Source organism: Monomorium pharaonis, chromosome 5, assembly GCF_013373865.1.
Source record: "Monomorium pharaonis isolate MP-MQ-018 chromosome 5, ASM1337386v2, whole genome shotgun sequence".
NCBI lineage: Eukaryota > Metazoa > Arthropoda > Insecta > Hymenoptera > Formicidae > Monomorium > Monomorium pharaonis.
Genome location: NC_050471.1, coordinates 25,659,212 through 25,673,982, shown reverse-complemented (window position 1 = coordinate 25,673,982; position 14,771 = coordinate 25,659,212). Strand labels below are relative to the sequence as shown.

Below are 14,771 nucleotides of genomic sequence, written 5' to 3'. Positions count from 1 at the left end.
TGTTCAATAATTAATAAATAATTATTTAGCATTATTTCTTATAAAAATCTAAGTCGAAAAGTCTTGAATCACACACACACTTTTTTTTTATCCCATGTAGGATTTTGCAATGGCCCAATACTGGTTACCGTAATGTGGTACCGGTACTGGCACAGTATTGGTAACGTTCTGACGCAGTACTATGACAGTAATAACTTCGGTCCAATACTGGCAAACAGTACTGATTCAGCATTAGTTTTACAAACGGTCCAATCCTGGAAACAGTCCAATACTGGGGATGGTCCAGTACTAGTCAATAGCCAGCTATTTATTAGTGCTGGCTTAGTATTGGCTAGTAGATTCTTGGTTAATACCTGACTGTCATAGCATTAACTAAGCATTGGCTGCTGTATAAGGTAGCAGCCAATTAATTGTCAATGCCCAGTACTGGCTAACAGAATCTCGGCAACATCTGACTGCCGCAGTATTGGCTAAGCGTTGTCACTATTACTCTGGCGACCCTACATGGGATGATGCTTAATGAAGTGGAACACATTCTACATTAGAATAGAGAAACAGAGAATAGAGAACTGACAATAGAGAACAGGGAGTAGAATTTGTTAAATTTCGTTTATACGAAAAAAAAAGGGAAACCTCGGTGATAAATCGAGACTTTCCAAGAAAACAGCAAGAAAAAACAAAAACCTCAAGGTTCTTTTTTGAAGTCGAAGCCCATTGTTCACTTACCAAGTCTCTTGGAGATTTCACTGTTATGCATTTTCGGATTCTCTTGTGCAATTTTCCGTCGTTGTAGACGTGACCAGACCATGAAGGCGTTCATTGGCCGTTTGATGTGCTCTCCTTGCATCTTCTTGCCTGCTGAACCAAGTGGGCTACCAAGGCCGACTCCCATGTGACCGACACCGGCGCTACCACCGGGTAGTGCCGGTGTCGACGTACTCATTCCTTGCATAGTGCGCAGAGTTTCTGTGAAGGACCCGTCGCACATGTTGCCGCCGGCTCTGTAATTAAAGACACGTATTGATTAAGGACCCGTATTAGTTCAGTCAATTCCAATGTATGTAGATTCTTAAGGAGATGAAAATGTCATGCAAAATTTACACTGTAGCCGATATTTGATATGTCCAATAATACAGAAATATGTTTCCTAGAAGCAAAAGTGCTAGGAACTCTATCTTCTGTTATATATATTGGACGTAATATGAATCCTGTATCATAGTTAAAAGTGAAAAATAAAAAACTGTTGCTTACTCTCTCTCTCTCTCTCTTTCGTTTTCTCTTTCTTTCTCTTTTATTCTCTTTTTTAACCTTACGCGATCCAGTTAGAAATACGACTAGCAAGAGCAAATCTTCGATTGCTTTCCGATATAGTAAAAATTGTAGTAAACTTTAAAATATGAAGTTCCTCTTTCGTAGTCGAATTGAAAAGATGCCCACACAGAATGTAAGAAGACCTAGCTGCGAATTCTGAGATAACATTTTTCTTATTTATAACAGTTTTTACATTATTTTTACAGTACTTTTTAAGATGCTCGTCAGCATTAAAATAATTTTAAATTGCTCGTTAATTTAATTTAATGTAATTAAGTATCCTGGATTCAGTTTAAAACTTTATCGCTTGAATGCTATATTTCTCCTGACATTTCTCTCCTGAATTCAAGCTTCAAATTTCTATTCTTACTTTTAATGTAATCTTTTAGTAGATTTTTTGATTATTGATACTTACACACACACGCGCGCGCGTTAACAGCTTTTTTTAAATTTATTCTTATTGTTTTCTTTGTATTACGTTATATCATATTATATTTTTGTTTCTTAAAAACATAATGTGATATATGTTGTAAATGATATACATTTTACAGAAAACCTTGTCTCAAAATATCTAATAAATAATGAAATTTAATAAATCTTTGTAACATTTCTTTTTCAATATTTCCAAAAATGATTTTTTTGATAATTTATAAATTCTTTCGTAAAGTGAAATATTAATAATAATTAACGGATTACTTCAATTGGATGTTATAATCATTTAATGTAATTCCTTCACGTAATGTTCATTGACGCCCGTGTCAGAAACTTATTCACTTTAGGAAAACACACTTTAACACAATAAAACGTTTTCTAAAGACACTCTTTTAAACATTTTGGTTTTAAAAATAAAAACTGCTTGAGGCAATTTACGCTTATATATGAGAGCATATATATAACATATAAATCGTTTATAATTATCAATACGTGTGATAATTTTATTCTATCTCTAATAATTTAGTAAAACAAAAGACTTATAAATTCTTAACATTTTTTCAGCATTTCTCTTAGATTAAAAAAAAATGACGATACTGTTCGTTATACTTCTCGTAAATATATATTTTTTCAAAAGAGTATAAATTATAATGTTTACAATAGAGTTTATATATTTAAAATTATTGTTATTAAAAATTTATATATTAAAAATTACTAGAAATTTATATATTAGAGATTATTATTATTAAAAAATAATGCTACATTATGTAATAGTATTTTAATAGTTTCTACTAGACACATTTATATGATTTCTATCTTTGAAAATACAAAATGTTCGACAAGAAATAATTGATCGCTTTTGTAATAACTGGAGAGATTTTCTTATTGAGATTATATCACCTCTTTTCAGATATAGATTCTCTAGCCTAATTGTGACTCTATTTTGGTAACGTTTTCTTTCAGATCTTAAATCATTAAATTATATGTACATATTTTTTCTTTTAACGTAACAAAGGAAAAAGTCTAACGGAATCAAGTTATAAGATCAGGTCACCAATCGGCTACAATTTTTCAGTAAATAATATTAGTCCGAGAAATTTAGAGCTCAAATAATATGTAATTTTATGTTAATATTTATTCAAAAACAAATATACATAATCTAAAATATATGTGATATATGAAATATAAACGATATCTTTCTCTTAAGTAGGTTCTTTATGACTTAAGATCTTCATTTGATGCATACTATTGCATACTTCATGGTCTCTAAAAATACTTAGGGGAAAGCCATTGGCTTTCGAGAAATGATGATCAATTAAGAACGTAATTCTTAACGATAAATTTAAATTTGGATTTTTGAGGAGAGACGAGCACTTCTGTCATGATCATCGCATCATATTATAAATACGATATTATACACGTCACAATCTAAAGTGAAATGTTCTACGCAATTTTTTAAGATAGTTACTGGAAACAGCTAGAAATTTTTATTTTGTGAATTTGTTTGACTAGTTACTTTATCGGCTTAAATGCTTATAATTAATACATCAGGTACTCTGGTTCCTCATGCGAATAAATCATTCGCCTTTTATTACATGAGCAAGTCTTACTTGTTTCTTTGGTTTCTATTACATCAGCTAGTGACCAGTGAAGCTCAATTGCGTTACAAAAGCTTCGTAGGAGGTCGAATGAGATAAGAATGAATTCTTGTGGCATATAATTGCTTATTCGTTTGCTTTCTGATTCACAAGCAAATTAATCTTATCTTTTTCTTCGTATCAAAACCATTAACCAATCTCAACACGTTCCGCGCGCTCTTTAGTTCTTCATCCTACCCTAAACGTCACCCCTGCGGCAAAAAGTACACGAAACGACTCATTTGCTTCTTTCTCCCTTTCCTTCCTTCCTCTTTCTTTCACTCTTCTTTTCATTCCAAATCCCAAGTTCTCGAACTAACACAATTTTCGCTGCATCTCCTTGAGCGTTCGTTAAAAAAAAGCCTGTAGTGGTAAAGAGAGGATCCAGGAAAAGAGATAGAGAGAGAGAGAGAGAGAGAGAGAGAGAGAGAGAGAGAGAGAAAGAGAGTGGTAGTTACGATTTTGTAGGGTCAGGATCACCCCCTATACGTAGGAGAGGGGACAACGAGAGAGCGAGTGCCACCCTCGAGTGTCATTCAGGGCGGATTAATAGATACGTCGGTTAGTTGAAGTTGCAAGGGGTGGAACAACCACCCCGTCATCATCATTCCGTGGTGTTTGGGGTGCTCTTTGAGAATACTCCCCCTTCTCTCTCTTTCTCTCTCTCACACACACACACACACACACTCTCTTTCACTCTATCTCAGAGAGAATAACTCACTGAGATCGACAAGATGCTGGAAGTAATGGCTGTTGACAACCAACCGACGGGGGAAGGATTAGGAAGTGCTAATTGAATGTTTAGGCATGGGTCACCAAGAAAATCGGAGCAAACTGTTTTATTGCTTATTTCGATCAACGTTTATGTTTCTAAACTTTTGTGTTTAACTTGTAAATAATTTCAAAAATATATGTTTCGCATTTATCTCGCGATACACACCAACACGATAATAATTTCATTTTGATATAATCAAAGGAGCTTTATATGAATCACTCGTTTTGAGTAATAAATTTAAAAGCAAATTTATAGTGTAAAATTTAATGTATAATTTACCGAAGAGTCTCTCTTGATTTAATTTATTTTTCCTTTTTTCTTTAATTAATTGTTAATTAAACCGTTAATTGTGTTACAATAAAAGCGAGTAAATGCTATTTAAGCTTGATAAATTATGTAATTATTTAAATTTTTAATTTATGCAAATATATTGAGACCTCTGGCACTTGATTTCCATAATTCATATATGGATAAGTTTTGATGTCAATGATATTGACGAAACTTAAAAATAATGTAATTTTGGTGGACTTCTCTAGTATATATTTTCTTCGTATTAGTTTGATATTTTTTTATTTAATTGCATTAACTATAAAAATATTTTATATTATGAATAAAATTTTATTTTTATGAACAATAAAATTAAATATGTTCATTAATGCCCATAATATATAGCAACGCATTGTAATTGACAGTTATATATAGTTAGTAATAAAAATTTAACTATTAGGTTGGTAAAAAAATAATCGCGGTTTTTTGTATTTTAAAGTTTAATCTTCTTGTTTTAAAATAAATTTTTATTCCATATTATATGTATCCTTTTAAAGTATAGATATTTGCTTTACTTATTTTAGTAACAACGATTTTATTTTTAATATTATTTTGTTCTATTTTTCAAGCTATTGAGTTAAGAATAGAAAAAAAGCAAGTTAGAGCAACTTTGTTATACTAGTTGAAACAAGATAATAAAGCAACAAAAATGATTTGCAAACTCGACGATGTTTTTGGCTGGGACACTATGAAAGAATGTACAGTGCAATTATTTTAATTTTGTGCTAAAGATGAAAGCTTTGAAGATGAGGAAGGTCGCGGTCGTACGTCGGCAAGTGGTAATTATCAACCAAGAGCATTAGTTGAAGCAAATCCACGCACAATATTTCAAGAGCTTGTACAAAAGCTAGACATGAGTCAATGCTGTATTATATATACTATATTATTATAACAAATATGATTAGTTGTAATTGCTAATTTTCATTTAAATCTAAAACTTTGCAAAGCTGTAAAATTTTAACATAGAAAGCTATCTGCATATTACATCTACATTGTTAATTTCCATTGAGTCTATTGCTCCTACCCAATATTTGATTAATTTCACTAAATGAAGTAGTTAATTTGACTAATATTGAGTAAATACTTACTTAATATATTGTTGATTGTTTTAAATTTAATCTTCATTGATTTGTTAAATTTAACTTTCTTATTGGGTAGGAGCAGTGACGACCTATGAAATCGTTAAAAATGACTCGATTGAGTAAAATTTGACACTATGAGTTTAACAGTGTATAGATCTGCTGAATCAGAGAAATTTTCAGTTGTTATTTTAACAAATCTTTTCCGTGCGTACATTGTTTTATCATTGAATTTAAGTTTCTTTAATAAACTTTTCTTATTTAGTTTAGAGCTTTCTCTTCTTTTTTACAATAATTTTTATAGAGATAATTTTAGTAAAGATTCAAGTTTAATAATTCAGTAGTTCCTTACAGAAATGGTATGTATATGGTTTTGTGTGAAAGCGACGGACTCTTAAGTGATAGGTTGTGAGTTTAAATTCATATTCTATATATAAAGATTTTTAATAACTCTTCTAAAACTTTTACTATAGCACAATTACACGTTTTAAGTTGCTGTGATCTTTAGCGGCATCATCTCTTTATTATTATTCATTATATACTTTATTCTTTAACATTTCGTCAATATTATATTTTTTATTTAACGCAACATGTATAACTGTTACGTGCAGCACGTGTTATCACAGTCCATGAGAATAAGAAATCAAATCAGCTAATAAACAAATAAAAGCAACAGTAATTTCTTATATACCAGAATTATAAGGATTTGCTTCAAAAATTATTATTTTTAAACTATTAATATTTACTTATTGTCTGTAAAAGACTGATTATAAATATTCCGGATGAATATATAAAGAAAAGATGTCTCAGAGCGAATATTTCCACTTACAGTTTGCAAATGATGCTACGAATGTTTTTTTATTTTTCAACGATTCTTCGTCTTTTAGGTATTGTATCATGTTAAATACATACGATTGAGGACGTACTTTTCATGTTGGTGGATATATTTTGTTATTACATGATTCTTTATTTTGGTTACTGAATTTAAAAAACCAAAGATTTCAAAAAGTAAAAAAAAATTTATTTTTAATGTTTATATGTTTTAATTTGAGCCAAACTGATAGCTTAATCTTAGAAAAATCATTTAGTAATATAATACAAATATAAGCAAATTTTTGAATAGATAAAACTTTAATTTTTTTATACTTAATAGTATTTAACAATAAATAATTAATAGTTTTTATTGCGATCAGAGTGCGATGAGTTGTGCGCCTCTGCGCGGGAGATCCAATTTAAAACCGAATTAGAAATATCAGATTTTTATTTGATCGCTACTTTTCGGAAGGTAATGGTAAATTGAGAGTATCTTGCCATAAACATTCCTTCAGTTAGGCCGTTTCCGAACTGACATTCAAGTAGTTTCTGTTTATTCTGTCGTTTATATAATTATAAAAGTGTGCTCTCCAGAAATACACTAAAGGACACAACTATGATACAGGAGTCTCTTTAATGCAATTTGAGATTTATTAACAATCTCGATTAAATGAAGTTTTAATCTGTTCAACAAAATTTGATGATGTAAACAAGCTTTAATAACTTCATGAGATGCATGTGCGAGTATTTGTATCGTGTGTAGATTTGAATTTTCATGTTTTCCGACTGCACTCCCAAGTAAATTCGCTTTCTGGGCTCAATTTACGTCGGACTCACCTCATGAAGTGGCCGGCGGCTCGTGAGTGCAAGTCCAACTCAATTTTGAAGCCGTGATTGAGACTCTCGTCTCACAAAGTCGTTTTTAACAATCACTCGAAGAACGCAATAATATCGAGAAGTCGGTCACTGCACTACTCAATTCGTCATGCACATAATGTGAGACTAGGGTTCTTGTATCACTACCTTGGATCACGTCACTCCAGATTGTAGTTTTTCTCTCAGTCTTCTCATACATCGCGCATCATTCACAGTGCGCTGTTGCGCCCGCACTGAAGCTCATTTTTGTTTGACGCTCTGAAAGTCACAAGACCGCGTTTCGATACCTGGGCCGAGCTTCAAGAGAAGCTCAACTCAAAACATAAAAAAGACGAACTGTACGTTTAATCTCACGTCGCGGACGACGACTTTGGAGATACCGTCGGACCGTCAGGATTAACCAAAGTGGTCTGAACACTCAGGTCATCGCTGCAGTGAAGTGCCGCGATTCCCCCACCCGAATGCGCAGTAGAGAAGGAGTTTCCCCACCCTGGTATACTTAGTGCTCGCCAATGGTTCGCCGGGGGTTGGTCTGACGGCTCGTCGAGCTTCTGATTGGCCTGGATAGTCTAGTATTGGAGATCATATACCTCTAACTTACATTACTTCTGTTTCTGTTCCTCTTCCTCAGCTATTCGTTTCATCTTCTTTCTCTTCAGAACTCTCGATATACAGAGCAGTTTTCTTTCGACATCGTAACAGTCTCTTACTATACAACTATCATTTTAAAATAGTTCACTTTTATAACTTCTCCAAAAGTAAAAAAAAATCAATAATTTAAAAGTGAAAGTCTAAAATATCTATTATGCTACTAATACCAATCGTTGATGTTATCTCACCGAAGTTAGTATCTTTTATTATATTATATAAGGTGTAAATAATCACACGAGACTCATCTCGTTTGTGTATTCTTCAAAGGCTTTTTTACATCCAAATTATTTATTTCGCTATATTTCGGTCAAAACGGTTTAAAACAAAATGATGACAGCAAGAGAACAGATAGAGAAAAAGAGGAAAAAAATTCAAAATACTTTACTATCATTTCACTATTCTACATTTTTATCGTGGACGCTTTATGCAAAGTGGGAGAAAAGTGGAATAGGGAAACTTATAAAGAAAGCGGATCGAGCGAAAGATAGCGCAAAAATATCGAATTTGAATTCAAATGTTGCTAAAAATTGAAATAGAATGCGACTTTCATTCAATACCAATCTCTTTATTACATTTTTCTTCGTCGTATTTTCCTCCTTTTATATTATTCTCCTGCTTTTTCTTCTCTTTCCTCTTGCTTCTTTTCCATCCTCTTATATTTACATTTATAATTTATTCTCAGTAAAATGTTATATATTGAATCACAACGCAACAAAATTATTCTTCTCTCATTATTTGCTTTTTTTTGCAAAATAGCGAAGAAACAACGAGAATACTAAAACAATATTATTTTATAAGGAAATTAAATCTTTGCTCAACAACAATATCTTTTATATATCATTTTTTCACAAGTAACTTTCGCCGATTGTTTTTATCTTTAGCAATCTGATTCAACAACCGAAAAGAAAATAATTTATGCCTAAAGAAATATTGTTTAGGCTCGGGTGATAAAATTGTAAACGATATATTTTGGGTTGATTTACGTGTTCTTTGAAACTAAGTAACTTTTGTTTGAAAAGTTTTTTTTTTTAAACGTCTTATTTACGAGATATTTTATTGTTTCTTCTTTATGTCACATCAAATTAAACACCTTGTATAAATGGTGTAAATAATACCGATTTATTTCTGTAGACATAAATTATTTTCTTTTAGTTTGCAAAATCAGATCTCTAAAGACAATCGGCGTGTCATTTGGCGAAAGTTACTTGTCCAAACAAAAAAGATTGAGAGGACTATTGAAAATTTACAAGTGCTCCAGGTATTTTGACTGTCCGTGAAGAAAAATTTTAGGAATAAAAGAGATATTTTTTACAATTACTTAGGCCCGTTTCTACCAACATAGATTAACTTCAATCTTGGTTTAACTTATTGTTTATCTTTTTCTAATTTTTGGAAGTGGAATGAGTTAATTAGTAAGTTAAACCGAGATTAAAGTTAATATATGGGCCTTAATCAGCCATTTATTTATTTGTTTATGTTGAAGACTAGAAAGAAAGACTATTTTTATGTAAATCTTCTTCGAAACTCTGTGCGGTTGATTTATTTTAAACTCTGTTACAACAATTGTTTTTACCTGCGCAGATACGTTTGTGTCGTTGCTCCTTATGTAGAAAAAAATAATCGAAGTAAGATTTCACGACGTACCGTTCTTTGAAAAATTTATGAAAAAAATGGTTGCAAAAATTTTTATGTGATAATTAAATATATAATAAAAATTATAAAAATTTATAAATTTTTATTATATACATAATTACTGAAATTTAATTATCACATAAAAATTTTTGCTGCTGTTTTTTTTCCGTATATCAACTAGAAATATTTAAACGATTGATTTTGATAATTATCACGCTTGACAAGGTCTATCAATATTATAGTAAAACGTAATAAAGTTCAGTTTTATATTTAGTGTAATAATATTCAGTGTTTTTAAACATATGGTTTATTTTACGAGTGAGTCTGTGAGTTGTGTCCACGTGAGTTTGCGAGCGCGAACGGATCCGCCGGATGCAACATTTGGAGGCATTTTATTCAAAATCCGAACGGACACGTGATTCCATTTGATCTCAATGTCTTCCAGAAAAAATGGTGTACAAAATCAGAGGATGCTGAGAGATAGAAATAATAACAGAACACCTGTAAGTTATCTTATAATCTTATTCACTTTTTGCAAATAATTGAGTGGATTTTAAAGAAGTCGTACAATGCGCATTTGGGCACGATTTTTATAATTATTATAATTTTTCTTATTTTTTAACTATTTTTTATTATTTTATTATTTTTTATTTACACGCAAAAATTTCTAATTTTATAGATAAAATACATATTACTATAAATTATATTATAAATTTTGATTTCCTTTTTTATTAAAGATGCAATTTGTCGAATATTTTTGAAATTTAATGCGATACAAATTCTATTTTCTTAAATTTCAAATTTAAATTTAATTCTAACATTAATATGTCTAAAAAAAGAATTTATCATTTACGTTATATTTGGCTAATTTATCGCGTTTGTTATTTTTATCTTTAAGAGTATAAAAAGTGTAATTTCGAATTGGTCTTCCCTGAATGGCAAAGGCCTAATAATGGCATTGTGCGAAATGGCATCGATTGCGAACGTATTTATGGAGCAATATTTTTCATGTGGACACTCGCGCGATTTCATCCTTTATGGCCTATTGATCGTCTCTTGTTTATTCCCAAGTGCCAATAAGGGGCACTTCGTCGAAGGGGATGATCGAGTTTGGATATCGCCTCGTCACTAATGTGGTCAATTTGCTAGCTCTCATGCTTTCTTTCCGTCTCTTTCATCGTAGAGTATACGAATTTGATTGATAACATAAATAACAATTTGTTCTCATAATGTATCTATTAATGTTCTCAAAAATTTAATTAACTTTCATAAACAATTTAACATAAATAATATAATGTCAGGTCGCAGTTCCTGTACATATATTCTGCATATATTTTTTACTGGTACATCTAATTATATTTTTTCTGGAACACTTACAACTGAAACGTAGTATATTTGTCACAATTATCCGTGTAATTTCAATTTTTAGATTAATGCTGCTTTTGATTAACTTAATCAGTGTATGTAAGATCACATTTGGTTATTTTGTAACGGCGAGGCACTTTACCTCCGAGCGTCGCTTCTAAACTAATTAACCGGAAACCATCGCCCGAAGTCCAGAAGGACACGAAGGGCGCGCGGCGCTGTTTATCCCGTCGGAGATTTATTCCCTCGGCGCGACCAGGACACGCGCGTAGCCCGACCGCGTGCATTGTCGCACGCGTCGTCGAACACGCAGCGTATGAATATCTAATGCACCCCGTCCACAATTAAATTCGGACAATATGTTTTGTTTCGGGAGGGGCCGAGGCGCGCCACCCTCGAAGCCGCTTGAAGGGTCCCCGACGTTCGACGGGGGCAGAGGGTTCTTCACCCCAGCCGATTTACACTTGGGGCGAATCCTCCGGGGCTGAATAACGCTCCGAATGTAAATCTCGGCTGTGCGGAAAGGATACGCCGTGACAGGCGATAATTTCTGTCGATTAGAGTGACGCCTGCGGTTCCCCGGGAACAAATCTCCGTCGGTATCTTATTCGAGTGGAGGTGATAACGCGTAATGAAATATTTGCCGAAAAGATGAGAAGAAGTGGGCAATTGGATTGTCAAACAAGTGAATCGGATCGTTGTGAAGAGAGAAATAAAACCAACAGTTACATTCTTATTTATACAATCACATTCTTCGAGGGTGACTTTTATTTATCTTGTAAGTTTGCTCGTAGCTTTCTTTGCCCCTTTGCTTTATAATTTTTCATTTCAGTTTTATCTGAAATTACAAATTATAAAATTAGATACTCTTTGGCTCTTAATATTTTTTAATCTTTTTTTCTGGAAATTTTTTGCCTGTATTATTTTTTATTGATTATTGGCATATAAGTTTAAAAATTTCTCGAAACAAAGGATAATTCACGTATTTTAATTTTTTTTTCGAATCGCATTGCTCAACTTTTTACGGTAATGGTTACAGAAATGCACAGGAATGCCTGGCCATCTAAAGTCAGTTGCGTTTTGGGATTTCTATAGTGCATGTAACGTATTCTGTATATCGGAACGCAAAAAAATTTTAATGGTTAAGCATTTCTATTCGCTGATGTATATAGAATAGTTTACTTGCTGCACGGAAACTCGATTTCCGATTGAAAGATTTTTTGTCTATTCTCTACATTTTCAGTTTTATTCAATATTTTAAACATATTCCTGCGTTTTAAATTGGCATTTTTAGGAATTAATGAACTCAACATATTTATAAAGATCCGTTACCCATTCTACTTTGCTCCAATGTAGTGTACCAAATTAAAGGTTTAAATGACGTTCCGTATGTTGAAGAAATTCAATTTATTAGGGATTAGGACAAGCACAAAAGTAATATTAGAGAAGGTTGAAGTCACAAGTCAGTCATATAACGGCTGCGTTCTGATATTACTGCCAACAACTAAAAATCTATTGATTTCATTGAATGAAAATTGTTAAAGTGGAATTTTTGAACAAAAAGGTGTAGTTTCGAGAAAAACGCGTTTAAAGTTTTAAGTGACGATATTTCTTAAATAAAATAAATTCTTAATTTACCATTAATTTGTTATTCCGGCACCATATAGTTGTTTTTTTGGATTGACATTTTTGTCTTCCTCTTCTTTCTTTAGTGATTTAGAGTTTTTATGAGCCTGTTTTGCCCTGTTTGTCAGAGACCGCTCGAGCGCGCTCGGAGGCGTTCGGCAATACGGCTCATAAACACCATTAAAATTTTTTTTTCATATTGGGACATATAATCACGCAATGTTTTGTTCTAAATTTTTTTATTTTTATAACAAAAGAGAAAGATTTGTTGCAGAATACTTAAAATTTATTATATATATATATATATATATATATATATATATATATTTTGTATATATATTTATATATATTTGCAATTATTAAGATAAATTGATACTTTTATGAAATGTATCAAGCGTTTTTTAATTCATACCATTAAACAAATTTTATTGCAATTAATGTAATGCTGATGAATTTTGATTTGTTCATGTCGGTGTCTTTTAACACATTATATTTTCAAAGATGATTTTTGTTTTCAAGTTTTGATAAACATAATTTAATACATTGATTTTTTGACATGCCATCGAATTTGAGTTGTGTCACGTTAAAATCGGTTTTATTTTCTTCAATTTTCGGGGAAAGCTTTGCTAATTCATTTCATTACGTAGTCGCTTATTTGAGAAAACTGTTTCAATTTAATAACCTGCGAATTACGCATATTCATGCGTGACAGCTTAGCGCAGTGTACAAACCGACGCCATTGTTGCTGCAGCTGTATGAGCGATGCATCGAGCCGTGCATCAGTTTGTGGCCTACAGGTGTCCACGATTTGTGTCCTGATCGAGCCAGCCGCAAATAATTAATAACAGTGGAGCGACAAATCCCGACGTGTAGGTACCGCGATGGAACAAAACTGAAGTGGGATCAGAGGGGAATGGCGGGGGACTAATGCCCGGCTAATGCTTCGCGGTAAGCCCTTTAAAAGCGTCCTATGGATAGGGACAGGATCCGTCCTACCACCTACTTACATGCGAATTTGCACCTACAAAAGGGTCCTGCTCTGTACGATTATTCGTTAAATTGCGCCGAGACCGTCCCGCGGTTAAACAAGGGTCTTGGTTGTAAAGTGAATCACTGCAACGGAAGAAAGCGGCCACTTTGTTCTGCGTATTCTACGAAAAATCATCTAATTGGCCATTACACGGGGAAAAAAAAAATTCCGTTCAATTATGGATCACGTATTCTTTGCGTGTTTGAAAATACCTCGTCAATCAATCGCAAAAATTGTAAATATCCAAGGAAGAAGGTGCTATAGGTGCAACAGTCAAACATACATGCTATATCTATAAATCGTCCGAATTCACAGGAGTGGCGGGTGACCACAAAAAATTGCAGGAATGAATGAAGCGCCGAATAGACGAGAGAGATCGGGTATTCTGTAAAAGAGGCTTCCGGCGGAAATAGGCTTAATTTCGCGGAGGAATTGAAACGGACCCTTGCCAGACCCCGATATCACGGGGACGCGCGTGTGTAACGTATAAGGGTACACATAGTGTACGTAATGTCGGCGACCGATAGCCGTCCGATAAGGAAAGGAGCGAGGGGGATCTTGATCCCGCGGCGAGTCCCGAATTCGGCTTATCCGGGATTTCTTTTTTTTATTTTTTCGTTCGATTCGCGCGTGTCCGCCCGTCGGAGAATGCACGGGGATACACCTGCGAGGATAATGCCTCCTTTAACGCGCAGCCTTGCGTGAGAGATCCCACGTAACTGTCAGGATGTTTCGGGGTAGGGCCGGGCCGATCCTCTTTGACAGGCTTTTGTTTGTCGTCACGGCAGTGCGAGAGAAGACTCCTTCGTGGGAGCTCTTGCGGACTTCCGAAAGTTTCGAGAAAGACTTTTTCCGAAGCTTGTGCCGCGAAAACAGCCGGTTCTGTTCAATTCGCGCCGGATGCATAGTTACAGTTTTCCAATTTCTGCCGCATTAGCCATAATTGTGGATGAGAAACTAAAGGTACTCTTTAAAATTTCTTAGAGTGAAAATACCGCCACTACAATTTTTCGAGTGATTTTCCACCCAATAAGAGTTAGAATTCACTCTAATAGAGTGAATTTTTAACTTTTATTGGAGTGGAAAATCACTCGAAAAATAACTCTTATTGGAGTGGAAAATTCAATCTATTAGAGTGAATTTTAATTCTTACGGAGTGGAAAATCACTCGAAAAATTATAGTGGCAGTATTTTCACTCTAAGAAATTTAGAGAGTA

General features: G+C 33.2%; 1 protein-coding gene across 1 annotated transcript in view; it reads right to left on the bottom strand.

The window, feature by feature from the left end:
* Nucleotides 1-8,021, bottom strand: part of LOC105834329 (transcription factor Sox-19b) — a 42,357-nt gene extending 34,336 nt beyond the window's left edge. Inside the window, exons 1-2 of the mRNA XM_012676725.3 lie at nt 7,212-8,021; nt 727-1,001 (exon numbers count right to left, since the gene is read on the bottom strand). Of these exons, the coding sequence (XP_012532179.1) occupies nt 727-1,001; nt 7,212-7,216 (280 nt within the window). The 5' untranslated portion in view covers nt 7,217-8,021. The remainder of the gene's footprint in view (nt 1-726; nt 1,002-7,211) is intronic.
* Between the last annotated feature and the right edge of the window lie 6,750 nt (nt 8,022-14,771).